The sequence below is a fragment of the Pagrus pagrus genome (genome assembly GCF_965226575.1).
Source record: "Pagrus pagrus genome assembly, chromosome: 16".
In the NCBI taxonomy this organism is placed as follows: domain Eukaryota; kingdom Metazoa; phylum Chordata; class Actinopteri; order Spariformes; family Sparidae; genus Pagrus; species Pagrus pagrus.
In genome coordinates this window covers 11,053,475-11,079,393 of record NC_140200.1, presented here as the reverse complement: position 1 = coordinate 11,079,393, position 25,919 = coordinate 11,053,475, and the positions used below count along the sequence as shown (strand labels likewise).

The following is a 25,919-nucleotide window of genomic DNA, read 5'->3' as shown; positions in this document are numbered from 1 at the left end:
CCAGATTTCGTCCTCATTTCTGACCAAATGTCTTTTTTCACCGGAGAGCTGATCAAAGGAGGCGACTCGCTAACATGTAATAAATTGGCAATTAGCATGTGGCGAGATAACTAGCGAGCGACTTTTGTCTCCTCGCGTCTGGCGACGTGACACCTTGATTAGCGGTCGGTGCGAAGGGAGAAACAGAAAGCTGGCATCCGCACACAGGCACGCAGCAGCGGTGTTTGATGAGTGTGCACTGAGTCAACAGGCTTCCTTCTCTCCTCATTAACAGTTTGACCCCGCTGTTTGAGTCGGTCCAGGTGGGGTCACACTGTCTTGTGTTTGGGTAAGGGGGGGGTTTTGGCAGGAAGAGTGTTTGCGCTGGAAGAAGGGGGAGGATCAGCGTGGTCACCGTTCTTTAGAAACCGAGGCAGACTGACGGACAGCACGGTGACGTAATGGCACGGCCAAACATGCACAGACGCAAGCAGTCCTACCGCTCGCTGCTGCCGTCACCCCGAGGTCACAGATGCAAGGTCGACCCCCGCGTCGTCGACTCGTCGGCCAACAAAGCTGCTCTTGTGCGAGCGTGTGTTTAGACTGTTAGCAGGATACTGTTGAGCAGCTGCCGCTCATCCAAGGCCTGTAAAAGTCATTCTGCACCTACACACACTTTGAACCATGAAGCCGGATATAAAGGGACGATCAGGGCCAACAGAGAGGAGTAGTTTGGACAATAAGTTTGGATTTCTGGTGCATTGGGACCAAACTGCAGTCAACAGTTTGTCGTTTTAATGCCAAGAAAACTGTCTTTTTCATTTGAGATACAAACTGTAGAAACACTGATGCACTGACCTTATCTTAAGTGTCAGGATTGGTTCAGCTCTGTTTCTGTTTTATGACCAAATAGCTGCTAAACTAACGACAGTCCCATCAGCCTCGGCTTTAATTTGTGTTTAACACTATGTACCTCAAGCTAGCATGCTAATACACAAAACTAAGATGGTAGCTTTTGTACTTTCTTAACACCAACGTGCTAGCATTATCACTGTGAGCATGTTAGCACGCTGATGTGAGAAATTAGCACAGTCTCACAGAGCTAGCATAGCTGTTAATGTTGTCATGATACCAGAAATGTAGACTTTGATGCAATACTTGTATCAAAACTTTAATACATAGGAGCTGGCCACCTATAAATACTCCAAGCAAATAGGGGGCAGCATATCACCGGAGTAACAGCTAATGGCTGCTAACTGTAGCTGCCTTTAGCTGGCCTCTTGAGCTATAAAGTGGCAAGGGGCTAGCTGGTTAGCATGTTAACTTGAGTTGATATCTCTGGCACACAATACCGAGACGTCTTTGACATTACGTCAAAACTGTTATTTCACATTCAGTTTGTAATTTAGCATTCTGTTTGAAAATATTACATATTGCACCTTTAAAAAAACATTTAAGCATTCGGTATCGCCAATCTTAATAGCTGTAGACTCCTTATAAGACAAATTAAATAGGATTATACACAATGATCACCTGGAGATCTGTCACAAATATGTCAGTGAAAAGTGTGAGAGTCATTTTGACTGTGCATAATCCACAGTGGGCCGTGTCACATATCCGCTTGCACCACAGGTGAAACTGTAGCACCAGGGATTATTGTGTAACTGATCACCTTTTACATGCTCACAGGAAGGAACATGAGGATAATGTTTTTCTTTTTTCCTCTCGTTGCGTGACTTTTGAATACACGTTCTGATTGCATGTGGTGTTGTCGGGCTGATCAGGCAAACAGCAGGTGAGGCAGCATTTTAGATTGACTTGAAACCACGGGGGGGAGGGAGGCAGGGAAGCTGAGTGAGGAGCTGTGATTTAAAAATGTTCAATCTCACTCTCACTGTCTCGCTCTATCTCTGGTCCTCCTCCTGGCATCTGTCACAAGACCTGGCAGCTGTTGCCGCTCTGAGAAAATGTGCTTCTGACAACAACAGGGAGAGAACCAGAGATAGAGTCTCTGGACTTCTTCATTACAATAGAGTAGCCTGCTGGCGGAGCATAACAAACGGCTGATCAGACGAGATAGCTGTGCAATTTCATGCTTGTACATAACGTGTTTCTTTTTATCCTGCTTGTATTCAAATGAGCTCTGGAGCGCAGAGGCCCATCGCTGTTACATTGTGTACCGTGTGTGTGTGGGCATCCTATAAGGCAAAAGAATCTCCTATAGGCAAAGTTGTGTGTGTTTTGTGTCATTGTCCAGCATTTCATCCAGATTTATGCCAGGCAAAGGGCACAGCGTGCGTCACCCCCTTAAAAAACACTTTTCCCATGCGCTTTTTTGTTTTTCGCTCAATTGTGTGGAGAATGTGCTTTGTTCACTGTCCCTATTCAACGCCGGCCGGAGAGACGTATTGGTGGAAAGCCGTGTCAGCATGCGATAAAAAAGTTTTCTGGGCGGTTGAAAAAGAATCCTGTACTCTTGTAATGGCTCAGAACACATACTGCTGCTCAGCAGAGCTATAAACTCGCCATTTTAAAATGTTTATGGAAGGCGATAGGGACATAAAAATCATCATTAAGTTGGGCTTGGTCACTGCAGAGCTGCCATTCAGTGCAGCAGACATTGGAGTGTGATCCAGTTGTTAAAGGGACAGTTTGTAGTTTTGTAGAAGAAATTCAAACTCAGACTTTTTATATTTACAATATTAATGAGGTAATAATACACACTTTGGCATATTTATCTGAATAAACAAGCTGTAACAAGGAAAATAATGCCCGCAGAACACTGTTTGAAGCTAGAAAGGTGGCAGGGGCCGCCACATATAAACAAAAACTACACAATGCACCTTTAAAGCAAAAAGAGCCACAAGGTCAGGTGATACTTTGTGACTCAAATGTCTGATATGTCAGTGATTGTTGATTCCTCGGCGGTGTGAGTTAACTCCTGGCCATTGTGCCTCTGACATGTGTTTTTTTCTGCTGTAATGTTTTGCTGGGAGGAGTGTGTGCGAGGGAGAGAGAGAGAGAGAGAGGGACGGCGGGTGAAGAGAGGGGGAGGCGCAGTGTTTGGAGGATTTGCTCTGTGCTCCGGGCGTTCTCTCTCACTCGGTGTTTTTTAATGGAAATAAGCTTACGTGTGCTCGCCTCACTAGTTTAGACACTTTCTGTCACTCATCGAGGGATTCCTGCAACTTTTTCGGAAACTTCTACCCCCCCGACTTGGACGAACTTCCTCCTCCCCCCCCCTCCGTCGGTGCGGTGTTTGGTTTGCGCCCGGGCACGGAGCCGTGCGGTGCGGACTGTGGAGCAGGGAACACCCCGCTAGGAAGTTTTTCAGACGGATGACCTGTTGCGGTTCCACACACAACTTTGAGGCCGCCTTTAAATTTCTCCTCGGTCGAAGTCGACGCACGCAGTTGTCGCGGGAGTTTCAGTAAACATGTCAGGGCGCATTTTACGCACCAAACTTCGGATCGTGCCAAGCAATGTTGGAGCGTTTCACCGGTGCGTCAAGGGCAACTTTCTCTAGGAGCAGCCTTGGCACCGACATCTCGCGTATTGCTCGGTGATCAGGCCACCCCCTCGCCTGTAGGCTTGGATTCAAGCTGTGCACCAGACCCGTCTGACTGAACGCGACTTATTGGAACATTATGGAAGGTGATCAGGGGACCGGTGCGCCTTCAGATGAGCCCCAGGCGGAAAGCGCCGCTGCGTCCGACAGTTTTTCCCAACTGTGGACGGACGTTATGGGGATGCTGGTAAGTTTTTTGGGGGGGAGGGGGAGGGGTGCCAGCACGGTTACAGACTGACATCACAGGCTCACAACTTAACGAGAGTTTTCACCTTCATCCTCAAAGGTGACACTGATTTGCCGGCCGACTAGTCGGTGCATGCAAATCGCGCACAACTGCGTGCGATTTGCCGGCCGACTAGTCGGTGCATGCAAATCGCGCACAACTGCGTGCTCATAGGCCCCGAGGTTTCAAACGCAACAACAGTCTAACATGTGGTGAGGCGTTCAGGTGCTTTAGTTGGAGTTGGCTGCTCTTGGCGAGAACACACTGTTGGATCTCGGTGCAAACAGGAGTCGAGTGAGCGTATGGTACGTGTTGAACCCTTTGTAGCCTGGTCTGTGTGTGTGTTTGTGTATTTACCTGCCTGTCGTGCGTTCAGTGCACTTCCACGCTGCATTGTTTCCTCTGGAAGAACTCGGTTAGGCTCTGCTGCTCGGCCACAGGCTCAGTTTTCCCCTCCAAGTTAAACAGATTTTGATGCCGAGGCCTCCATGCGAGGAGATGTGTTGTATGTGTGTGTGTGTGTGTGTTGCAGAGTGGATCATCACACTGCACATGCTCATTATTGGACTGTGCTCGCAGACGTATGCTGAGAAACATTGTTCTAATTAGTGTTGTAAGAGTGTGTGCTCTTTGTTTTCACGACTGTTAAAGGAGAACATCATTTCACTGTTTTACTTTGTTTATATGTGGCGGACCCTGCCACCTTTCTAGCTTCAAACAGTGTTCAGGGGACCTTATTTTCCTCTGAGAACAGCTTGTTTTTTCACTTATGAAGGAAATGAATGTGTCTGAGTTTGTGTTATTACCTCATTAATATTGTAAATATTAAAATTCAGAGTTTGAATTTCTTCTCCAAAACTACGCAGTGCCCCTTTAAAGAAGAGCTGCGTCAAAGCTCTTATCAAGAGATTTCCAGTGCCCTCTTAACTTTGTGAACTGCCGTCGTCTCGGTCCAGAAAGACTCATATTGTATTTACATGTTGGTGAGTCATTGTGGAGACGCAGCTGTGTATTGTAACAAGCCACATCTCTGCCACTCTGCTCTCTTTTGTTTGCTCTCGGTTTTTACAGGCCACGAGATCCCATTGATCTGCTGACCAAATGTGTTGCAGTCACTTCCAGCCTGCTCAAAGACAGAGGTGTTAATTTGGTTTAGTCTGGCACTGAAGATGCGAATGGTGTGTGAATGACGTGCTGTGTGTGTGTGTGTGTGTGTGTGTGTGTGTGTGTGCACGTAGGAAGAGGAGGAGGGGAGGCTGTCCTGCCCTCTGACACCGGGTGGGAGACCTGGCTCCCAGCCAGGCAATTTATCCAGATTTATTGCTCTGAAGGCAAATGTCTGCGAGGCTGTGCTCATCTTTGACGTTCTTCCCCTTGAGCACACACACACACACACACACACACACACACACACACACACACACACAGCAGCAAGAAGCTTTTTGAAAACTCTTTTGTTCTCTACTCATGTGCGTCTCATACACCCATCTCCACTATTTCATCAAACTTTTCAAGATTTCACCGGCTGATGACAGAGAAATGCATCCTTTTCTCCCTCTTTATATCAACAGTGTCGGAGGGCCATGAACTAATCTAACAATAATTTCAAGTATCATTGCCAATAAACATCCTGTAGCACTCTCTCAAGTTATTTCAAAACCATTAGCCGTCCCGCCAGCAGACACGGCTCACACTCGCATTATTTCAAAATCACTGACCTCAGCTCTTCGCTGGAATCTTGTTCCACGTACTGTATCGCTTTACAAGATTATGTCTCGGGGAGGCTTGGATAGCTGTGACCGTCTTATTTTCCTACAAAAAGATCTGCAAAGATTCGGAGTGTTAAAGTATGGAACCTGATCGGCCGTCTTGGCTGCTGATGTTCAGAGTCTCTCAAAAGTTCAGCAGGTCAGTTTGTCACACTAGAACTAACCAGTTGGCAGGCGTGATGATGCGCTGATTTTCTGTTTGTTGCTCCTCTCTGGAAGTGAACGACTTTGGTGATGAGTTGCAGGCGTCGTTTATGTAAAGTTAATGGTTGCCACTGAAATGTTGTGTCATTCCTTTGCAGTAGATCCGTGCATATATATATAAAAAGTCATAAATTCACTGCTTTTAACAGCTATGTTAGATTGATTGGCGTGTAAAGTGCCCTTTATAATGAACTTTATTCCCAACAATGTGCTCAAGATCTTTAAGCACTGTATGAGATACAAATACGGAGCACAATGGACACCATATCTCCCTCAAAGCAAAATGGATCTGCTATATTTAACCCTTGCTGTTATGATTTCAATGGCTTTTGTTTTGCTCGGGAGTCTATAGGGGAAGGCCCTTTAAACTTTGGCTTTGCTCCAAGTCTGTTGACTCAACTTAACTCACTGTTACAAATGTGCTTGGTCTTGGCTCCCCACACGTGAGAACAGGCCTACATACTTGCACAGATAGACATCAACCCTGATAAAGATCTGGCTAACATGCCTACTTTACTGTGTTTTTCACTGATCGCTATACGTTTCAGCTCACATGCCGTATTCGAGAACCACTCTTAAGTAGAGCTGCACAGACCAGCTGATTGATTGATGAGTTGTTTAAAAGGTCGTATTTGTAAGAAAAGGTGATTTTTTGAGTCTCAGTCCCAACTAGCCATAAACTGATGCTTTGGAATGGCGGCCGACCTGACCTACAATTGGACCTTTTTTAAAGAAAAAGAATTGGAAACTTGAAAACTGGATAATTGTTGGTTATTTTTCATGCAAAAATGGCAAATTCTTGCTGGTTTCAGCTTCATAAATGTAAGAATTTGCTGCTTTTCTTTGATATTTACGATGGAAAATAAAGAGTCTTTGGGTATTGGACCATTGGTTTTGGACATTGTGCTGTATTTCGAGATTTTTGGAAATTTCATGGACCAGATGATCAATCGATTGACCATGAAACTAATTGGAAGATTATAATGAAAACAGTCAGTAGCTGCAACCCTACATTCGTGTGACATGTTGGCATTAAAACAGCCAACGGCAAAGAGTTCATCTACATGATTTAATCTGCATTTGTGCTTTCAAAATAAGTTTTCATTATGTTTTGACTGTAAATCAAAGGGTGCTTCGGCCTGCACTGTTTTTCCGAGGGAGCCCCATGGAGTTGAGGTTAACCATACATAGCAGCCTGTTGTGGAATGTGTTTAATAAGAATACCTAAGTAAGCCAGTCATTTATTTGTGGTTGAAGCCGAAGTAAATAGCCCTTGAGCTAATTAAGAGTCAAAGGCAGTTTGGGACGGTATGGTGCAGGAGCTACAGCCATTCCAAGTGGTTGGATTTACAGATGTCTGAAAGGGGATTTGCCTCTAGTCCCACCCCACTTCTGGAGAGGCTTGTTTCCCTCCCCTCAGACCTGAAGTCTCTTTATTGAATGTTAAATGAGCCACATTAAAACTGCCTGACTGGAAACTGCTATCTGCTCCAGCGTAATGTGTAATGTTTTTGAGGTACGTGCATCTGTACAGACCCGGAGATCTCTGTGATAATCCACTTCAGTTCCTCTCCATTGCACCTCCTGAGGCAAGCGATCCTAAAGTCTGTGGAGTTCAGTTTTATCTGTAATAACCATATTTCTCAATAAAATATAGACGAGAGACTCGATGCTGACTTTTACAGACATTGCCAATAGTGTAATTCACAAACCTAGACAGCTGACAGTCATCCATTAATTCCCTCTTTGCTCCTCTGAAAGAAACCTCTTTGCTTGAAAGGTCATCTCGAGCCAAGGCCTTGTGGAAATATTTTACTTGCCTGCAGGGAATCCTTTTCTGTGTTGAAGGGTTCTGCGGTGCTTCGAACAGCGTGGGTGGGAGTTTGTCCATTTGGAAAAAACCCTGGCACCCTGATTGTGAACCAGACAGGGCTTCATCTCTAAACCTAAGGATCGGATACTACTCTTGAGACACGTGTATTGATTGTGTCTAGGAAACATATGGTTAGACGAGGTGATCCCTATGTGCTTCCTCCCACATAGCACTTCATTCAGAGTGGCAGCATATGCTTCAGTCCTTCTCTGCCAAACCGTGGTTAGCTAGGCCACTTTATATCTTTGCCAATACTGTTCTAACACAGTCTATCGTAGCCTAATTTTGTCTATTGTTGCCCAGTCCAACTCAGCTCGCTCTTCTTTTGCTCGCCCCTCCCTGACTGGTCTCATTATTGAGGTCACACAGAGATCTGGCAGGTTTCCTCTGCTGGGATGGCAGAGCACTGTTCTGCTCAGGCCATGGATATCCTCAGGAAGCCCTCTAAAAGGGGTGGGCTGTGCCCCTTGCCCTCACCTTCCTCGACAGTCATCCCCCCCATCAGCTCCCTTGGCCTTCACTGGATCTATTAGTCAGACATCTGCTGGCTCTTTATCGTGTGGAATTCTCCACTGCAGTACATCCAACATTTTTCAGAACTACTGTAGACGGGTGATGCAATATGGCACATGAGCAGCACCCTTCACTTCATCTCTTTCCAGATTTTTCATATCTGACTTCATCAATCTTTCTCCTTCTGGTCTGTTTAAATGATTGGTTGGCACGGCAGTGATACTACTGTTCAAGTCCAGGAAAAAAAAAGCTGGGATGGTCAGATATTTGCTGTTGGAGGAGCCGGGGGAATTGGATGGATAGAGGGCTGGGTGGAGCAAAAAGGATGGATTACTTACTATTGCTTTTATGATGATTTGTGAGGCGACCGTTCCTCGCGGGTTGGGTTTAAAATGGCGTATCGATGACTCAAGTTAATGTGAGCAGTTCTATTGGTTCACTTTTTTTGACAAAACATTAGTACAATGCAACACAATACAAGACAGTCGGTGGCAATTTGAACTTGCAGGACCTGTCCTGAGGTTGCGTCGTCAGTGAAAGTGATCATACCACTGACGTTCTAACATTACATCAGATGCATGGCTCTATTGTAAACCGCTGTCATTGTTCTTTCCCCCAGAGAATGGGTAGTCACAAGGCAAGCACTGTAACAATAGCTAATACCATGTACATTCAACCCCCGACATAACTGAGCCCCTGTATGATGGCACGGTCAGGAATGTGAGCTCAAAGGATAGACCAGAACAAACACCCTAGGCCCAGGGCTAATGGGCTTTAGCCTGTTTGAATGTCTGTCTCTGTGGCTAAACAAGCACTTTCTTTGAGAGACTTTGCAACATCTAACCTGATGTGGAAAACACGAATCGAGTGTAAACTGATCGCCAGATTAGCCGTGCGCCTTGGCAGGGATTTCCAAGCACGTAAGGAGCCCAGAGTTATCAGCGCCTTGCATGCTGGCTGTGGAATTTTTTAATAAGTTTGCAAGAGATTGGCTCAATGTTGTGCCATTCAGATGTTCTGTCTCGGAGAAGTTGTCACCTCCGCTGTGGACTGCACATTCTTGGCAGTGTGGTAATCTAAAATACTAGCAGCTTGTTGCCTGACTCAAAGTATTTATGATACTGCAGTGGGAGTGTAATCCTCAGGAAATGTTTTTTCACAGGAGTTAACCTAAAAATAGAAAAAAAAAAGATTTTCGATTTTTTTGGAGGGATGATTTTCATAGTGTGACGAGGCTAAAACCAGTTAACCAGTTAATGAACTGAAATTGAAAATGTATAAAGATAAGATATGTTACAGTCTATTGTTTATTAGTGATGTATATGTTACTGACCCCACTCGGTGTAAATGGTGTCAAAGGCTGCTCTAACCTGACCTGCTGAATGTCTGAAGACAAAGATGCCATTGCTAATTGGCTAAGTGAGCAGCTACTGGATAGTCATGCTGTTTGAATTCTTGTAAATGCAATCATGCTTGCTTTGGTAAGCTTATAGATTTATATTGTAGCACTAAAGCTGAGGACGTTTGATTTGTTTCAATGCGAGACATGGGATGAGCTATATTTATATCTTTGAATCGTGGTGTGAATGCTAATCGTCTCCACCCCTCCATCTCCAATAATCATCGTGTAAATCACTTGGTGGTAGCTCGGTAGCAGTCATATTATGCATCGCTGAAATATTTACCCAGTGTGGCGCAATACCGGTTATTTGTGTTTTGACTGGGGAAGAACATGGCAGCCATTAACCCACAGTGAATGATACTTTTACACAGACTAGCACTTCAACACAGGCGTCTTCTACAGCAGTTCTCAGGACCTTCTCTCTATTATGACTTGCGCAAAGTCTTGGAACAGCTGCACGTTGGGAGTAGCCCTCCATCAAGCAGACAGCATCTTGGGCTCGGACAGCAAATGACACACAAGCTCACTAACACATTCTGGATCGGGTGTTGTTTTTTTTTGCATGACTATTGTTGCTATTGTTTGAGTCAAAACTGGGAGTAGGCCTCCCTCTCTCATGCAGGGTGGAGGCCCAGTTACGTCAGCTGAAGCGGCGTTAGGCTTTCGAACATACCTCCATAAAAGTTATTATTATTAATTCGCTTCTAAAACGGTTCTCGCTGGATATTTTTGGAGTGAGAATTGTTTTACGAGTTGTTAGTTAGCCGGAAATGCCAACGCGCGTGCTTTCCAAGTCAGATAAGACGTGGAGGATTCGATACTCTTCCACAGAATCGCTCCAATAAAATGATTCTTCCCAGACTCCAGATGTTTTATCCTCCTCTCATCCCACAGCTGCCCCAGTCAGTATCCTACAAATCACCCCTTGTCCAGCCTCCACCCCCACCCCCTCCGCTCACATTTCTAAACTAGATGTGTGGACCACTGTCGGATCCCCGCGAGCTCTTCCACCTTCACTCCCACGTTGACAGATTCTCTCTTAAAATGTGGGCTGAATGCTCGATCTCACATCCCGAACAAATCGTCAGTGTGCCTTTCCAAAGACATTCGCACTCTCTGCACTTGTTTTCATGCATGCACTCACAGTGGATACACATGACCAGGCATATGCAGTATCACTTTACAAGGTGGTGCTGGAGGTGGGGTGTGCGGCTCAGCTGTGTTGGACCCTCATGAGCTCATGCCACTGGGGAATTGGAGGAATCCCAGTTATCTACGCACACACCAACGTTGGCGTACACGTGGACGCATTCAATCGGAGAAGCGGTTGGAAGCGAGCGTTACCTGTCCACAGCCGAGGTTTACATTCAGTGTTCCTGCGAGAGCGAGGGGCGGAAAAATGACAAAGCCCAATTAATTAATTCTGCTTCTTGCCGTGACCCAACTAATCTAACGCCAGCCGGAGTGGCCAACTGTCAATCAAGAGTTTGGCGTAATCTCCGCACAGGGTTCACTCTTATCTTCTGGATGTGGCAACGAGATCAGCGCAGACATGGCGTGTGTGTGTGTGTGTGTGGTGATTAAAACATCTTGGAGTTCTGTAATGAGAGCGTGCTTTCAGTCAATGTGAGGAATGGAGGGGAAAGCATATTTCTGCTCCGGGAGTGCTCCCACTGGGAATCTCAGTCATCTCAAACCATATGTCTGGCCAGAACAGGATTTCTCAAGTAATGAGAGTGGGAGGATAGATCACAGCCAGACAAAGTGTACTCTCTGAGACAGAACATGTGTTTGTTAGTGATGTTCGACGCACAATCCCTTTTCACAAGCCCGTCCACTGAGCTGCGTTGTATATGATTGGCCCGCATCAGTTTGTTTTGGTCCGGTGTTTGTGAAATCTCCTGCATGCATGTGTGTGCATGCAAATGTGCGTTCACAGGGGCCCAGTGCCCTTGTGTGGGTATATGTGTGTGGCACACTGACTCACACTCACAGTGATCCATTCATTTGCGGCCTGGCACTCGGATAGGTAGTCCCGTTGAGAAAGACAGAGACTGAGAGAGACTGTTCGGACCCTGCACAGTGACTCAATGCTAGCTGTCTGCCTGGCACAGATTAGATCAACACTGATGAATATTCAACAGTCGGCCGCCGTTGCCAGAGCGGCCTACGTCTTTACCAAGGCGAGAGAGGGGAGTCGGTCTTCTCTGCCACATCGAACAAGCGGGATTGCTCTACGTGCTGCAAAAGAAATCTCAAAAAGTTTAAGTTTCGGTGTCCAAAAAACAGTAAAATGAATCTTTCCAGCTCGTTTGGTGAAATCCAAGTCTCCCGAAACCCTTAGATCCCAAATTGATTTGAAAGGACGTTATTAACACAATTTTTTTTAAGCCTAAATCTTCACTGTAGCTGCATAACTAGCATTAGCATTAGCACACACCCCACCTGAAGTGAGGGTGCAAATAACAACATTTTTAAATCCATCTGAGATCTCAGGGCTTCCAGAGATTTGGATTGCGTCAGATATGGATCCATTTTGGTGGGTTTTTTTTATTCATGCTAGCTGCATTATCTTTGTGCTGACAGTTTGTATTCACTGACTCGTTTTCATAGAACTACTCCGTTTCCAACAGTAACTTCGAGGGCAGTCTTCGTCATTATAGCCAAGGAGTTTTCTGTTGGGTAAGGTCTTTACTGTTTGAAGCACAGCTTCCTCCCTCAACCCTAAACACATGTCCTCCACACAAAGACAGGAACTGCGTTGATCCAAACCACAGCTAACCGGAAGAGTGTGTTTGTTTTGGAGTTCGGTGAATGTCCGAGGAGCTAAAGGGCATCCTTGATACGAGCCTCGGCGAAGACAAAACCCAGGATCAGACCACATGGCTGGCCAAAGTCACTCGCTGAATGGGACTTGATAAGAATGAATAAACAGGGGTTCGAGGAGTATTTTTAGTTTTTTTCTGTTTGTATTGAGAGTGTAGTCAGAGTGATGAATGGGAACGTGTGTGAGTGATTACGTTGGTATCCCTGTGCCAACCCCAGGTTTACCCAAATGCATGCCTGTAGGTACCTCTTACACGCCACTAATTGTAAGTGTATGTGACAGTGGTTTTATAAAGCTGTGCTTAGAGTAACCGGAGAAGATGGAGTGGGATGTGCTCGTAACTTGAGGCTTTGGGCTTTTTCATTTCCTGGAGCACTGGTGGGATGTTGTTAAGTGATAGAAGCTGCAGTGAAAAGAGTTAGAAGAAGAGTAGATTAATTAATTTACTGTATGTGAGTTTAGGAACTAAAGCAGATAGAGTTTTTGCAGTGACAGCATTTTTTCCGCCTACAGAATTAGATAATCAGCTTTCCTTTCTCAGGATGTTGTAGTTCCCTGGCTAAACTCTTCCCTCTCTTCCTCTCTGCAGGATGGTTCTCTGGGTAACATAGATGACCTTGCCCAGGAGTACTCTGAGTACTACAACACCTGCTTCAGCGACGTCAGCGACCGCATGGAGGAGCTACGCAGGAGACGAGTGTCCCAAGAGCTCGACATGGTACATGCACGAAACAAACGCACAAAAACACACACACACACACACACTGGAAAATAAAACCGTCATAGCAACATGGTTTGAGCGAAAAACAGCCGTCAGCCGCAACATTTCTCGCTCTCTACTCAGTTTGCATGTCTTCAAATTGCTTTCGACAAATGATCTTTTTTTGTTTTTTTTTTGTTTTTGCAGATCCTTTAATAATGACCCTAAAAATCCCCCTTCTAGAATAGTCTCATAGCTTCACAGAATGTAATTTCCACAACCTAAGCCAACAACTTGGCGAGGAACGGTGGCGACACAGCGGACATGAATGTGCGCTAAGGTTTCAGACTTTCCCTGAAGGCGGTGTGCCTTTTGCTGGATGTGAATGCAGTGGTGTTCTGGGGGTCCGGGGGGGGTTGGGGGTCCTTTTCATGAGGATGTAGGCTAGTGGGGCACCCCTTTGGTTGCCAAGCTGCACACAAATGTATGAAGGAATGCTGCTGGTACTGCTGCAGAGGGCCTAGCCTGGGTATTGCAGCACACCACCCAGTGGGTGCACAAAAACAAGAACAAGTGTTGAGTGTAATGCAAAGCTCATAATTGCTCTGTGACTTATTCATGGTGAATTTGATTGGTTTTACTTTTCTGACTTACACTAGCATAGCATAGCATAGCAGCTACATCATAGATCTGATTGAAAGTAAAATGTCCAACAATTCAGTTGTCCCTCCACAGATTTTCCTCAGATATCATGTTGCCTCTGCTTTTCTTATTTTAGCCTCTGCTCATATATTTTCGTCTGTCATTACTGGTTTTCCAGTTTAATAGGAGGCCTCTTCTGCTTGAAGGCAGCCATGTGGTTTCAGTTGGGTTGACAGGTATGGCTACGATGGATAGCAGATTTATTGTGCTCTTCCTTTTAATGACTGCAGGCAGACATCCTGTTCTCACAGCTTTGTGGAGGGGGATCGGAACGCATTAAAAAATCCTCGCTCTGCATACGTGGATACATTTTGCATCTGATCGGAGGTTAAGTGCTCCCTCTGTGTGGCCGTCGTGTTTAGCTTTCCTTCACGTGAGTTTAATGTGGATTACCTCTGGGCATTTTATAGTTTTTGGAGGGTTCCGTCCTGAGGAGATAAAACAGGGTTTGAGGAAGCACTCGGGGCAGATTTTGCAACCCCGTGTGTGAGGAGAAGAGAAAAAGAGCTGACTGGGCCCCGAGCCTGAAGCCCGAGCACAGGAGGAGGATGAGGATGTGAACAGAGGAAGGCGAAGGGAGGAGGATGAGGGGAATGGAGAATGTGAGAGCCTGCAGCTGTCCCGCCACTCTGCAGAGTTTGGCACCAAAATGTAGAAGAAGAGGAGAGGAAAAACATGAAGGAATATGGGTCAGACAACACCTTATTGAGGGCTCTCAAAAGTGCATTATCAACCCACGCTGTATGGATTGAACTTTGCCTTGCATTTCAGTGCAGTCCTTTTTCTAAAATTAGGTGTGCAGTGTAGAGCAGCCTTTCCTATACCAGGCTAGCAAGGGTAAGAGTGGGTTAGGGCAAGATTCCTGCTATTACAACAATACAGTGTTGATGAGAGCATCGGTGGGCAGCTTTCTTTTAACACTTGGCTCGATAGCTTCATACGTTCGAAGGATGCGGTGTAGTATCTGTGAAACTAGAGCAAAAACATTAATACACAAGAGAAGGCGACGAGAGAGACGAGCAGGAGAGACCGAGCTGAAGTGAGAGTAGGGCAGCAGAATGGACACCCGGTCAGAGCGAGAGCGGTGAATGTCTATTGTATCGTGTGAAGTGTGTCCAGAGATCAGTGGCTGCAAGCCAGCGTCACGCAGCCGCCTCCCTCAGGACCAATAGCAGCCGGTGAGAGAAGGTCACAATGTCCAAGAGTCTCCTTTAATGGGGAGACATTTGGTAAGCGGTGCTCCTGAGGGACTTAGCCTTTAGGGGAAAGACCTGTCACTTGTAAAGGGTACAGGATGGTGGGTGATGCAATCACGTCTCCACAAGACCCACTCCCTCTCCAGCTATTGTCTTTATTTTTGTGACTACACCATTTATAGGTCAGCTCTTTCCATTTTTGACTTGAATCCTCTCCTACTGTAACTTTTTGCGGGCCCAAGAAGGTTACTCACTCCAAACCAGCTTTGGTCAGGAGGCATGTGACTGAAGGGGCAAAGGTCACCTTAGCTCTGACCTTTTTGTGGTTTTCACACGTGGGCTGCAGTCGAATTGTCTTTTCTGCTTAGGAATGTTCCCAACTGAGTGTGCTGACCCAGAAATATTAAAGTGGCAGCCATTATAAGAGCTGGTCGAATTTCTTTAAATGCTAAGGAGAGGTGCTTCACAGCTACCTCGGGTGGACCGTCGTTTTACGAAAGGAAAGGAGATAGTGCCGTCCCACAATACCTTGCAGGCCTGCAGTCGGATTCTCTTGTTTGAGGTTGACGTAGGATTATGTCTGATTAAAAGTCTACAGATGTTTACTGCTGACAACACATGTTGCAATTTGCTTTTGTAAAATTCCCAATACAAATCCCCATTGTCTACAGTTTAGCTGTGGTCAGCATGGTGACACCAAAGAGAAGGAAGAAGCCCGCTTATTTAGGTTTCTGTTCTTCAAATGACTCCTAGCAAGAGTACTAATATATATATTTTTTGGAGAATCTTTTGGTTTCTTTTCAGCCTTTTTAGCTCATTTCTTGAGAAATGTTCTTGCAGCATTCACAGTTTTGCTAAATTGTCTGGAACTTCACATTTCTGTTTGTTTGCACTTGCGCAACGTGTCTGCCAGCTCTCGATGGGCCTCTCGGTTAACAAAGTGATATGTCCCTGTTGTGGTAAAAGTGTAGCTCCCCCTATTAGGAGCCGATGATAGAGGCTCTCTCAGAGATGCCTATCGATGTACCCACTTCCTGTCTGCTCTCTGCTGGGCCGTTCCACCGCGTCTTCATGTTAGTTTTATGACAAGCAGGGACAAAGGGGGTTAACTAAACATCCCCCTTTGGGAATGCGACCTATGGATTAGCGCTAGCATGAACAGTTTCCCAGCACTCCTATGGACGCCGAGAGTTTAGATGGCTGCTGACTTGGTGATGCATCAGGCTTATTGGTGGACGTGATAAGAAGCGTTACAACAAAGTTGAGAGGTCAGCGACTTTAACGAAAATGTGCTTTTTTTAAAGGGACAGGTCTGCCGATTCAGTCGCTTGCGAAATTAGAGACATTTAGAGCGTTCACTGCTATTTTTCATAATGCTTTTCGTTTAATATGAATATTCGACCAAAAGACGATTTATAAAGGTATAATTCACCTCATCAACATACACTTAATGCAGTGCGCTCTGCATTTCAGATCCAACCTTTAAGCACGCCTATGTTTTGGAAAATTGCTGGTGTAATTGCCGTTGATGTAATTTGTATAATTACACGTGTAATCGTTCTTGTCTCTTCCACCTATTTAACAAATTACAAAACATCGCAGTGACTCAGCGCATTGAAAGTAACATCGCGTCTTAGCTTGTATGCTGTCGAGCCAGTGTTTACTTTCCACACTTCAATTACAGGGATTATGAGTTTTTGCATCGATTGTATTTCATTGTCCCTTTCAGGTCTCTACTCTCCTTTTTTTTCTTCTCACTCCGAAGCACCATTTCCTTTTTCCCTGCCTGTGAGTCAGTCTTCTCAAAAGGTGACATATATTAGAAATCCGGATAGGTGGGTCAGAACTTTCAGAAAGTTAATTTAAATAAATTTAAATGTAATTTGATCCAAAGATAGGCTGTTTATCAGATCTGTTACTTTCTCTCGCTGTATTTTCTTCAATACTATAGCTGCTACTGAACGTGAAAACATGCCAAAACACGGACATAGAAGCCACAAGAGGGATCCCGTAGGCCTGCAGAGACTGGTTTGATCGGGTGTATAGCCGAAGGAGGAAAAACATCAGTCTAGATATTAGCGTGTCTCTCAAACCACATCGAAGGAGCAGATGAAGTAAATCAAATAAAAATCGAGTCGGTTCAGTTTGGAATTTGCGGTGGTGAGGCCAACCTTTTAACACATTTCTACATGCTGTAAACCATAATTAGAAATTGCAACAGCATCTGTGGTAACATCCTTGAGAGTGATTTGAAAGTCATGGATAAACAACCAGGCCTCGGAGATTAAATCCTTTGATGCTTCGGCCAAAGTCCTTCAGTCGCCGGTTTCACTGTTGACTTCAAAATCGAAACACTTTTGACACGAAAAACGCCTCGGCTGGTGTCAAACTGATCTGTTAGCCTCAGGAATGCTCTGTAATGGTTTTCTAGCTGAGCGGCTTGACAGTTGGAGGTCAAGACTCAAGTGCAGGCCTGTTTTGTTTTGCCATGAGGTGAGGAACAGTGCGGTTAATGTGCTAATGCCTGCGTGAAGTTCAGTCGTCAAAGTGGGTCAGTTCAGCTGGGTTAAATCTACAGCGGAGAAGAAAGACAAACTCTCGGGTGAAGTCTGCTGCTTATTTGTCCTTTCCGTCTTCAGGCTTTTGCCTAGAAACGTAGAAATTCATCATAACCCAACAGCGGCCCTTTGTTGCCATAGGATTACTTTCAAATGATGTTGGCATACCTCCATTATTGGCATAACCCTTGTGGAAAGCGAGCGGTATATTTGTGATTTTATTGTCAGAATTCGGATCGTGAATCTGTCATTGGAATTTGTAATAACTCTGGTATTTGTCTTGAAATACCAAAACAATGATGATCCACAGGGCTTAGGAATGCTCCACAGTGTGGAAGCGGGCAGGCCTGAGCTGCAAGCGTGCACGTTCACACACACACACGCCCTCGCAATCCTCGTGGAAAGGAAGCTGACGGAGGTGTTACTGATTGTGCTGATGGGCTCCCGTTCCTCGTAAAAGAATTTAACCATGAAGTGACTCAGGTGGTACGACCAAAACTGGTTCATACTGCCCATTGAGAACTTGTGTTTCCTGCTTTTGTGTGTGAGATTTAAAATTGCATTAAGTGCTGTGTGTGTGTGTATGTGTGTAGATCTTCCTATGAGATCCCCCAAACGAGCCGGTTCTGCAGGCACGCACCGGTCCCACTGATCACTTTTTTTGGGGCTCGCACCAGGCTTTCCAGTTGGTGCCCGTCCTTCCATGTGTGCAGTCCTATCTATCACCCTCAAGCACCGCTGCCCAGATTTACCCAACCATGCCAGCTGGCGCACCTCCACTAAGCCAACTGGTGTCTCTAGTTTTGCCGCATATCCGCCCACTTTTGCCCCGGAGGTTGGCAGGAAGTCGGCTGTGGGAAGTCACGGTGGACTTTGCAGCCATGTTTGGACTAAACTGCTGCTATTTTACACTCATCTGTAGTTCTACCCTCTCCTTCTCATTAAAAGAGTCTGGTCCTGCTGCAGCGAAGCAGAGTTTAGCCGTAGTTTCTCGGTTAATGATGGAAAGCCAGTGTGGTGCTGGGAATTACAGTCGCTTAACTGGTGCTTTTGATGCTTCTGTGTATGTGTGTGTGTGTGTGTGTGTGTGTGTAGTCGTCTCAGATGCTAGTTTCCCCGTCTGCAGACATCGTGATCCTCATTAGCCGGAGCGCTCCCTCATATGCTCCGTTACCGCTCCCTCTCTCTTTTATTTTAACTCAATTCAGTCACCCTTAAGCAATCAGAGTCTCGCGATTCGCATCGCACTCGCGCGCACGCACGCACACACACACACACAGAGCGAATTGTGCACGGACGACCCCGTGGACATCTGGAGCGAAAAAACACGTGCACATTCACACGCATACTTGCCAATTCAGGGTAAGTAGGGCAGTATCTCAAGCTGCTGATGCTGGTAAGTTCATGTAAGGGATAACATACCCCCTCTGGGAGTGTGTTGTGAGATCTGAGACTCGCACATATAGGCACCCCCTTTAAAAAATGCATCGATTAGATATTCTCTTTCACAAACTGTGACGCTTACGCTACTTTTTCACTGCGAGGAGAGAAACCCAAGTTTACCTCGGGAGGCTTTTACAGCAACTCTCCCTCCACATCCTGCGCCGTGACGAATTCATCTCACAGATCTGCAGCGCAAAGCAAATGGGATGTAGGTTTTGTTTGCTTTTCGCGGATCTTCTCCTCATCTCTGCGCCCCCTCCCTCCGTGTCAGAGATGGCACGCACAGACGGGGAGTTAAGGGAAGCCGAGGAGGAGCAGGAGGAACAGAGGGCTGCTTTGTGTCTGCGTCTCTTTGGAGCTCTGTCCGTGGAGGCCAAGCGAGTTTCTGCTCCTCGGTTTGGTGATCTGTCTAGGTTTATGTCTGTGGCTGCGTCAGGGCCCAGGTCTGGCTGTGTATTTTCCTGCGCGTGTCCGTGTGCGGTGTGTTCGCCAGGCGGTGAGCAGACAGCGTGCGTTTTAATTTGAAATAAAAAAAAAAAAATTCCAGCCAGTTGGCATTGTGCCTGTAGATATCCATTGGCAAGACTGGCACATCTGTGCTGTCGCTGCAGTCTGGAGAAGCCACCAAAGAGGATCTGATAGCAAAACCAATCGGCCGCTACCTTTTGTGAGGCCGAGTTTTCACGACTGTGTGTGCATGCGAGCACACACCTTGTTCCCTCTTTATGTGGGTTCAGCCACATTATTCTGCACCGTGCAGTTGTTTAAACAGAGCCGGCTGCCAAAGCTGTGCTTGTTTAAGGGATAGATGTGTTGTTTCTTTGTCTCACATAAGCTCTGCCTCTGTAAGAGAATTCAGGCATTCAGTTCCGTCCCTGATTTTTTCCCTACGTGCAGAACAAACCCTGTCCTCTGTAGGTCTGGTAGCTTTTATGACCGTAGACTGGGTACCTGCTTTCTGACTTATGGGAATCCTCATGCTCCCCGGGATGGACAAATTGTTTCAGGCACGACTTGATTTACTTTCCAAAGAAACTTCCGGACCCGTGCCCCCTCTCCGCTTGATCACTGTAACAGACTAATAGACAAACAGGCAAACAGGATAGGAGGACTGCTAAAGTTAACATTTAAGATAAACCCAGCCAGACTGTCTCTCTAACATCACTGTCGTCTGCCTTCCGTTGACTACCGTTACGATAAGTGTAGGGTTCAGGCTAATTTTAAAGGCTTTCAGCCACCTCAGCAGTAAAGGTGTCCTGCTCAGATGACCTGCAGGCTGCGGGCGCTTAAAGAGCTCTTAAAGGAGGTTATGTCACTTCCAAGATCTTTTAACTATGAGCCACTCACTGACTCATGCTTAGTGGGTGAGGGGTGTGGAAGGGTTACACTCCCTCGCCGAAAGCCCAGTCAGAGAAGAAAGAGAGAAGGTTAAACTGCAGGTCACTTGATTAGGGAGGACGGCGGGCCGAGTGTAGGAAGCGATCCAGATTCAGCTTCCTGTGACTGTTATCCTGCCATTTAATATCTGGGTGTGGAGATATGGAGAGTGATGCGTATTTCTCAAAAACCACTCATTTCCTATTCCTGCCCTGCATTTGGGAAACTCCAGATTCGATTTGTCTTTTTCTTTGTTGCCGCTCCAGCAGCAAGTGTCGTTTAATGGCTTTAGGAAGCCAGTCAACTTGATTCTACTGACCTAACCTACTTGGCTGTTGTCAACGCCTCTTTAATACAAGCGCACTGATCCTCCAGTGAAGATAAGATAATACACTTACACTTGGATCTTAACAGAAAGTATTATCATGTATTCGAGTAGTTTTCAGGCAAAAAAAAACCATGACTTTGGGAGACACTTTCTCATGGGAGTAATAACACTTAGTGGTCTAGCATCAGGCCCATAGAAAGCAAAACTAGGAACTTATGGCGATACCATGACGCGGGCACTTCCTCAAAATGTGTTGAAATTTGCCCTAAACATGTGAAAGCCAAGAGGTTAGCTATTCTTAACTTTCCCTCAAAGGTCTTCTTGGCTAACCTCCTCTATATCCCAATTCCCTTTTTATAGTCCGTGTACCCACACAAGCAGACAAGTATGCATTAATAATGTCACAAATATTTTTCAAGTCGCATTTTATGAGCTTTCATTTAGCCTCCTTATGGTACGAGGACGCAAAGTAACAGGGGCTCGGGTTGTCCTCAGTTACCCTCTAGCTCATGTCAGGAAGATTAAAGGCACATGGGGAATATAAAGCCACATATTTTTCATTGTGCAACGAGCAAGAAAATGGCTGCTAGAAATCAACAAAGAAAAAATATGGTCGCAACCCCGGAGCAAAGGGCTGACCCCATCTGTTACCGCGGCGCCTGATATCCCACAGTACAAGACTGTGCCTGTGTGAAGCATCGGTGGGCGAGTGTGAGCGCGGGGGGTCGGGTAATCCCGTCCAACTCAAGGAAGTACGCACTCAGCCGGTCCCTCAAGGCTGTTCATTGGCTTTAAGTAGTCACGTGGTGGAGGTTGAAAGCAAAGTTGCAGACTTGTTGTGATCGTGTAGTCTATCTGGAGAAGCATTTGGTTTGGGGCTCATCTGTGTCTGCCGTGATGAGGACACCTGCTTTAGACATCTCTGTTAGAGAGTGTTGACTGGAAAAGCACAGAAAGTGAAAGTGAAGGGAGTTTTTTTTTTAAAAAAACAAACAGTTTTGAGTAGTTTGTTCCTTAAACTCATGGCCAAAGTCTGGATATCTGCCTTCACCCTGAATATGTTGTATTCTTAAGATTGGCGTAAAATCAGCAGGTGTTTCCTCGTGTCGAGGGTGGTGCACACTCACGTCACTGTAAATCTTTCGAGGCAGTTACGTAGGTGTTTCTTGTTCTGCGAGGAAAGCCAAGGCTGCACCACCAACCAGCGGCATTCACTAACAACCGAAACAAGTATTGCAGGTTTGGGTACCTGTAGCAAGACGGGACTTGCCGAGCTGTCTTCAGCTGGGCTGTTGGCGCAGCATGCATGTGCTTGTGTTTGTTTTCACCGATAAGCAGGTGTGTCTACATGAACCTGACCGAAGACGTCTTTCCCGCATGAGGGCATTGTTGAACACACCATCCACTGTTTCCATAGCCTAACTGACCTTTTTTTTCCTTTATGAACAGGTCTTGTTTTACCTGTCTAGTCCTCTGAACTCTGTGCTTGTATATCATGTCCCCCCGTTATTAAGTGATTGATCTTTGACACCCATATTTGACTTTCTTCTCTCTCTCTTGCCTTTTTCTTCCAGGAGAAACAGGACCCAAGCAGCACATCCCTGCAGCTCCGTACTGAGATCCAGGTAGTCAGAGACGCGAAAACATAAGCTTCATTTTGTCCAATCTTTAGCTAAAAACTCAATCTGACACCTGTCTCCTCCTCTCTGTCCTCAGGAATCATTAGGCTTCAGCAGCGAGGTGTCCACTCCAGAAACAGACAGAAAGTATGTCCTCCCCACACACTCACACACACTTTATCACCGCAACATGTGGCCAGAGCCAGTGCTGAGCGATGGAATATGCTTAGATTGAAATGTGTGTCTGTTGCATGTCAAAACAATGTGCGGGGCAGCCTGCGTCTGGATCGCATCAAACCGTACACGCCTGCACACAAAATCACGGCTCGCGCTTTCAGTTAAGGGTGGAAATACACGCACCTCCGCGTGCAGCTCGCCTGATTGATCGATCTCTCGTGCGACAGCTCGCACTAGGCCTCTGCCCCCGCCCGTGGGGAGTGGAGGTCGGCTCGTCAGGTGGAAAACTCTTAACTCTTCGTGGATGAGCGTTGGTGGTGCGTGGGTGAGGAGTCGACCAGGTTCAGCCATGGAAAATACTGATTTATCCAGAGAGGCTCAGCTAACTGCTGGCAGTACGGCAGCACGACAGTGGTATCAATCTTCTCATCCTACTCTGCGCGAGAATGTGAATATATAAATGTTCCCAAAATGGCCAGATATTGCTCTTAAAGGTGCAATATGTAAGAATTGGCCACCTCTTGGGGCTAGCTGGTTAGCATGCTATCTTAAAGACATCAAAACTCTTATTTCTTCACCTTCTGATTTAAAAAAAAATAAAATTCCTACATATTGCACCTTTAAGTTTCATCAGCCAGTAGCTAGCATGCTATATGTCCTGTTCATGTACTCACTGAAGTGCTTATAATGATGAAATAAATCCCCAGCTGATGAAACATGCCCTCAACATGTATCGACACGTCACATATGCCCATAGTCGGTCCCCTCAGCTCACATCCCCGCTGCGGTGAAAGGAAAACCACTGGCTGCTTCCTCCGGCTGACCTGCTCGGTCCAGCAGCCCGTTCTCTGTTCTCTGACCGTCCATGCTTCCTTCCTGCCTTTGTGTCCAGCAGAGGGGGGGAGAGGGGGGGAGACACAGAAGGGGTGATGGCCGAATGATTACAGCGAAGGAGCATGAACGAAAGAGCAGGATGGAACCGGTGGGTGGGGTTCCTTTTCACTGGTTCCTGTAACGCAATTGAGTGCGTGTGTTGGTTTTTTTTCACGCCACTTTATATTGTGTGTACGAACTTCTTCGCCCGTGGCCCCCCATGAGATCACTGCTATGCGCATTTAAAGCAATTTAAAGCAATCCAAGTTGGTCGGCAGTACAGCTCTGTAAATGTGTCGGACAGAATTAAAGTCAGTTGGCCCTTTCATGCTGGGCTGGTTCACCTTTATCTCCATTTTTTCCTAATTTTTTGCGGTTGCTCCTCGCCGTCACCCCTTCGTGACCCCCCACCCCGGTGGAATCGTCACGTTCACGTGACGGCCACGTGCGGCAGAGGAAACGCATACCACAGACATGATCTCTTCTCCCATGGCTGTATATGTTGAACAGGCGAACGCTGAGGATGATGGGAACCAGATGCCAAATTTTGGGATGACGTCTCTCTGCCGTTCGAAAGCAGAGAGAGCCCCTCGCTGGCCGACTCTCTCTCCTCTTCCTGTCAGCCTGGCTTCTCTCCGTCCTCTCGTCCACTCTCCTAAACATTCACACTTTGTCTCACCTTGAGTCTTCACTTAATCGCTAATGAAACTGCTCCACGTTCGCCCCTGTCAGCTCTTTCCTTCTATCTATTCCTCTTACAACAAAGTCCCCCAAAACCCATTTTCTGGTGTGAAAGTGATATAGAATAGCTTTATATAACCTTTTTCTAATTAATCCTGCTATTAAAGTTTTTACGCTCCATCATCCAAACCCTCAGAAACTCAGACACCTTTTTTTTTGTAATCCATCCTTCCATGACAGCCCCTCTCCTCTCCTTCACCCCGGCCCTGGTCTCTATTACACCGCCTATTGTCCACTTTCCACTGTTGTGAATGGGTTTCAGGTGTAGCAATTTATCATGTGCCGGCCCCAGTGATAGACAAACCCCCTCCGTTCCTCACACATTCCTCACAAGAGGCACGCGTGCCCGTTCGCACGCACGGACACGGATACCCCCATCATCACCTCCCTGCAGGACAATAGCACCCACAGGAGATTACCCAGACTCCCCCCCCCCTCTGTCTCTCCGTGCCACCCCTCTCTCTCCGTCACTTTGTTGACAGGAGGTGGGCACGGCTCCTGTGAGGGGCTGGCATGCGAGCGGCGATGACAGAGCGCTCTCAGTAGGCTGGAGGGTTCAAGCGGGGGACTTCCTGTTTTGAGAGGTGATTGATCGGTGGGTGTTGTTGCAGAGAGAGGGAGCAGCGAGCTTATCGGCAAAAGTTAACAGAAGGAAAATGGATCCCGACCGAAGCGCGATACAAGATGCAGACTGTTGATTTACTGGCTCGAACCGGGTTTGTGAGATCGTGAATGTCAGAGGCAGTCGCGCTACTGAAAGTGCGGCTTATGCAACCAGTAATCAGATGGAAATGTAAGCCGTGCCATGTGAAGAATCTGTTTAGAACAACTGCACCATGTTGGGGAACTAAAGTACTTTGTCAGCATGTTTACAACTTGTGGCTGAGAGTGGAGCACAGCAGACAGTGTGCGTTTGGCAGGAAAATACGCGCACAAGCACAAAAGAAAGTGTGTATTATCGGTATGATTTTCATCCATCTTCCCCCTCCACGTGACCTCCGACCTCTTCCCCGACCCCTGAAGAGTTCACCCCTCTGTTCTTCCTGTGCACGCCGCCACCGTCACACAGGGTCGCTGCCTCTCATTGTCTCGACGAGAACACCGGAGATCGCCTCACGCTCCAGGTGGCCGCGCCAGAACGCACAGTCGTGTGTGCGCGCGAGGCCGCGATTTATGCTGAGCGCGGTGAAACCTGCAAATGTCGCCGTGAGCTGGTTTGTCATCTTTCCTGGACAGCAGCTCCGTCACACAGGATAGGAGCTATGTTAGGCCTGTGATTCATACTGTGTCATGTGAGAGCTGCTTATGCCATCATCGCTTATTCAGTCATCCCTTTTTTTTCTTCTTTTTTTTCCCTGGATGTTGACGAGTTGTCTTTGTGTGCATGTTTTCTACCAGATTGCTTGTGTTACATCTCTGCAGTTGCAGCTGAAGCCTCGTCCTAAACATAGACAGCACTCACAGGTTAAACATTTCCAAAATGCCTGGCATACTAGCCTGGGAACTGGCTCTCAGACCTATCACTTTCACCCTGCAAACTTCAAATTCACCCCCCGCGTCAGCGTCATTAGCCCGTGTTTTTCACACTTGTAGCAGTTCCACAAAGCGGAAGTGTCATTAGAGGAAACTTTCACCTATCCTGCACAAGTCCAGCCAAGAGACTGCACTTAATATTATGCAGGGAAAAAAAGAAAGTTGGCTTATGCTAATGAGATGAGAAGCAGTTAAACGTCCTCTGCTCAATGCGACGAACGGGATTGAAATGGAAAGGCATGCCAAAGATTTAAGGTTAAACCAATTAAGTTGCCGAGCCGCACAATGCCTGGACTGACACGCTCTTTGAA

The 25,919-nt window shown here is 46.5% G+C and overlaps 1 protein-coding gene across 8 annotated transcripts in view; it reads left to right on the top strand.

Annotated features, from left to right (window-relative positions):
• The window catches only part of sash1a (SAM and SH3 domain containing 1a), a 177,227-nt gene that overhangs the window by 120,567 nt on the left and 30,741 nt on the right, over positions 1-25,919 (top strand). For 5 of the 8 annotated variants that reach the window (XM_084377603.1, XM_084377602.1, XM_084377606.1 and 2 more), the window contains exons 2-4: positions 12,951-13,079; positions 22,240-22,290; positions 22,382-22,431. In XM_084377603.1, coding sequence (XP_084233729.1) covers positions 12,951-13,079; positions 22,240-22,290; positions 22,382-22,431 — 230 coding nt within the window. Of the gene's footprint in view, positions 1-3,050; positions 3,735-3,944; positions 4,079-12,950; positions 13,080-22,239; positions 22,291-22,381; positions 22,432-25,919 lie in introns of those variants that run through there. The other 3 variants (XM_084377608.1, XM_084377604.1, XM_084377605.1) reach the window with 2 other exon arrangements.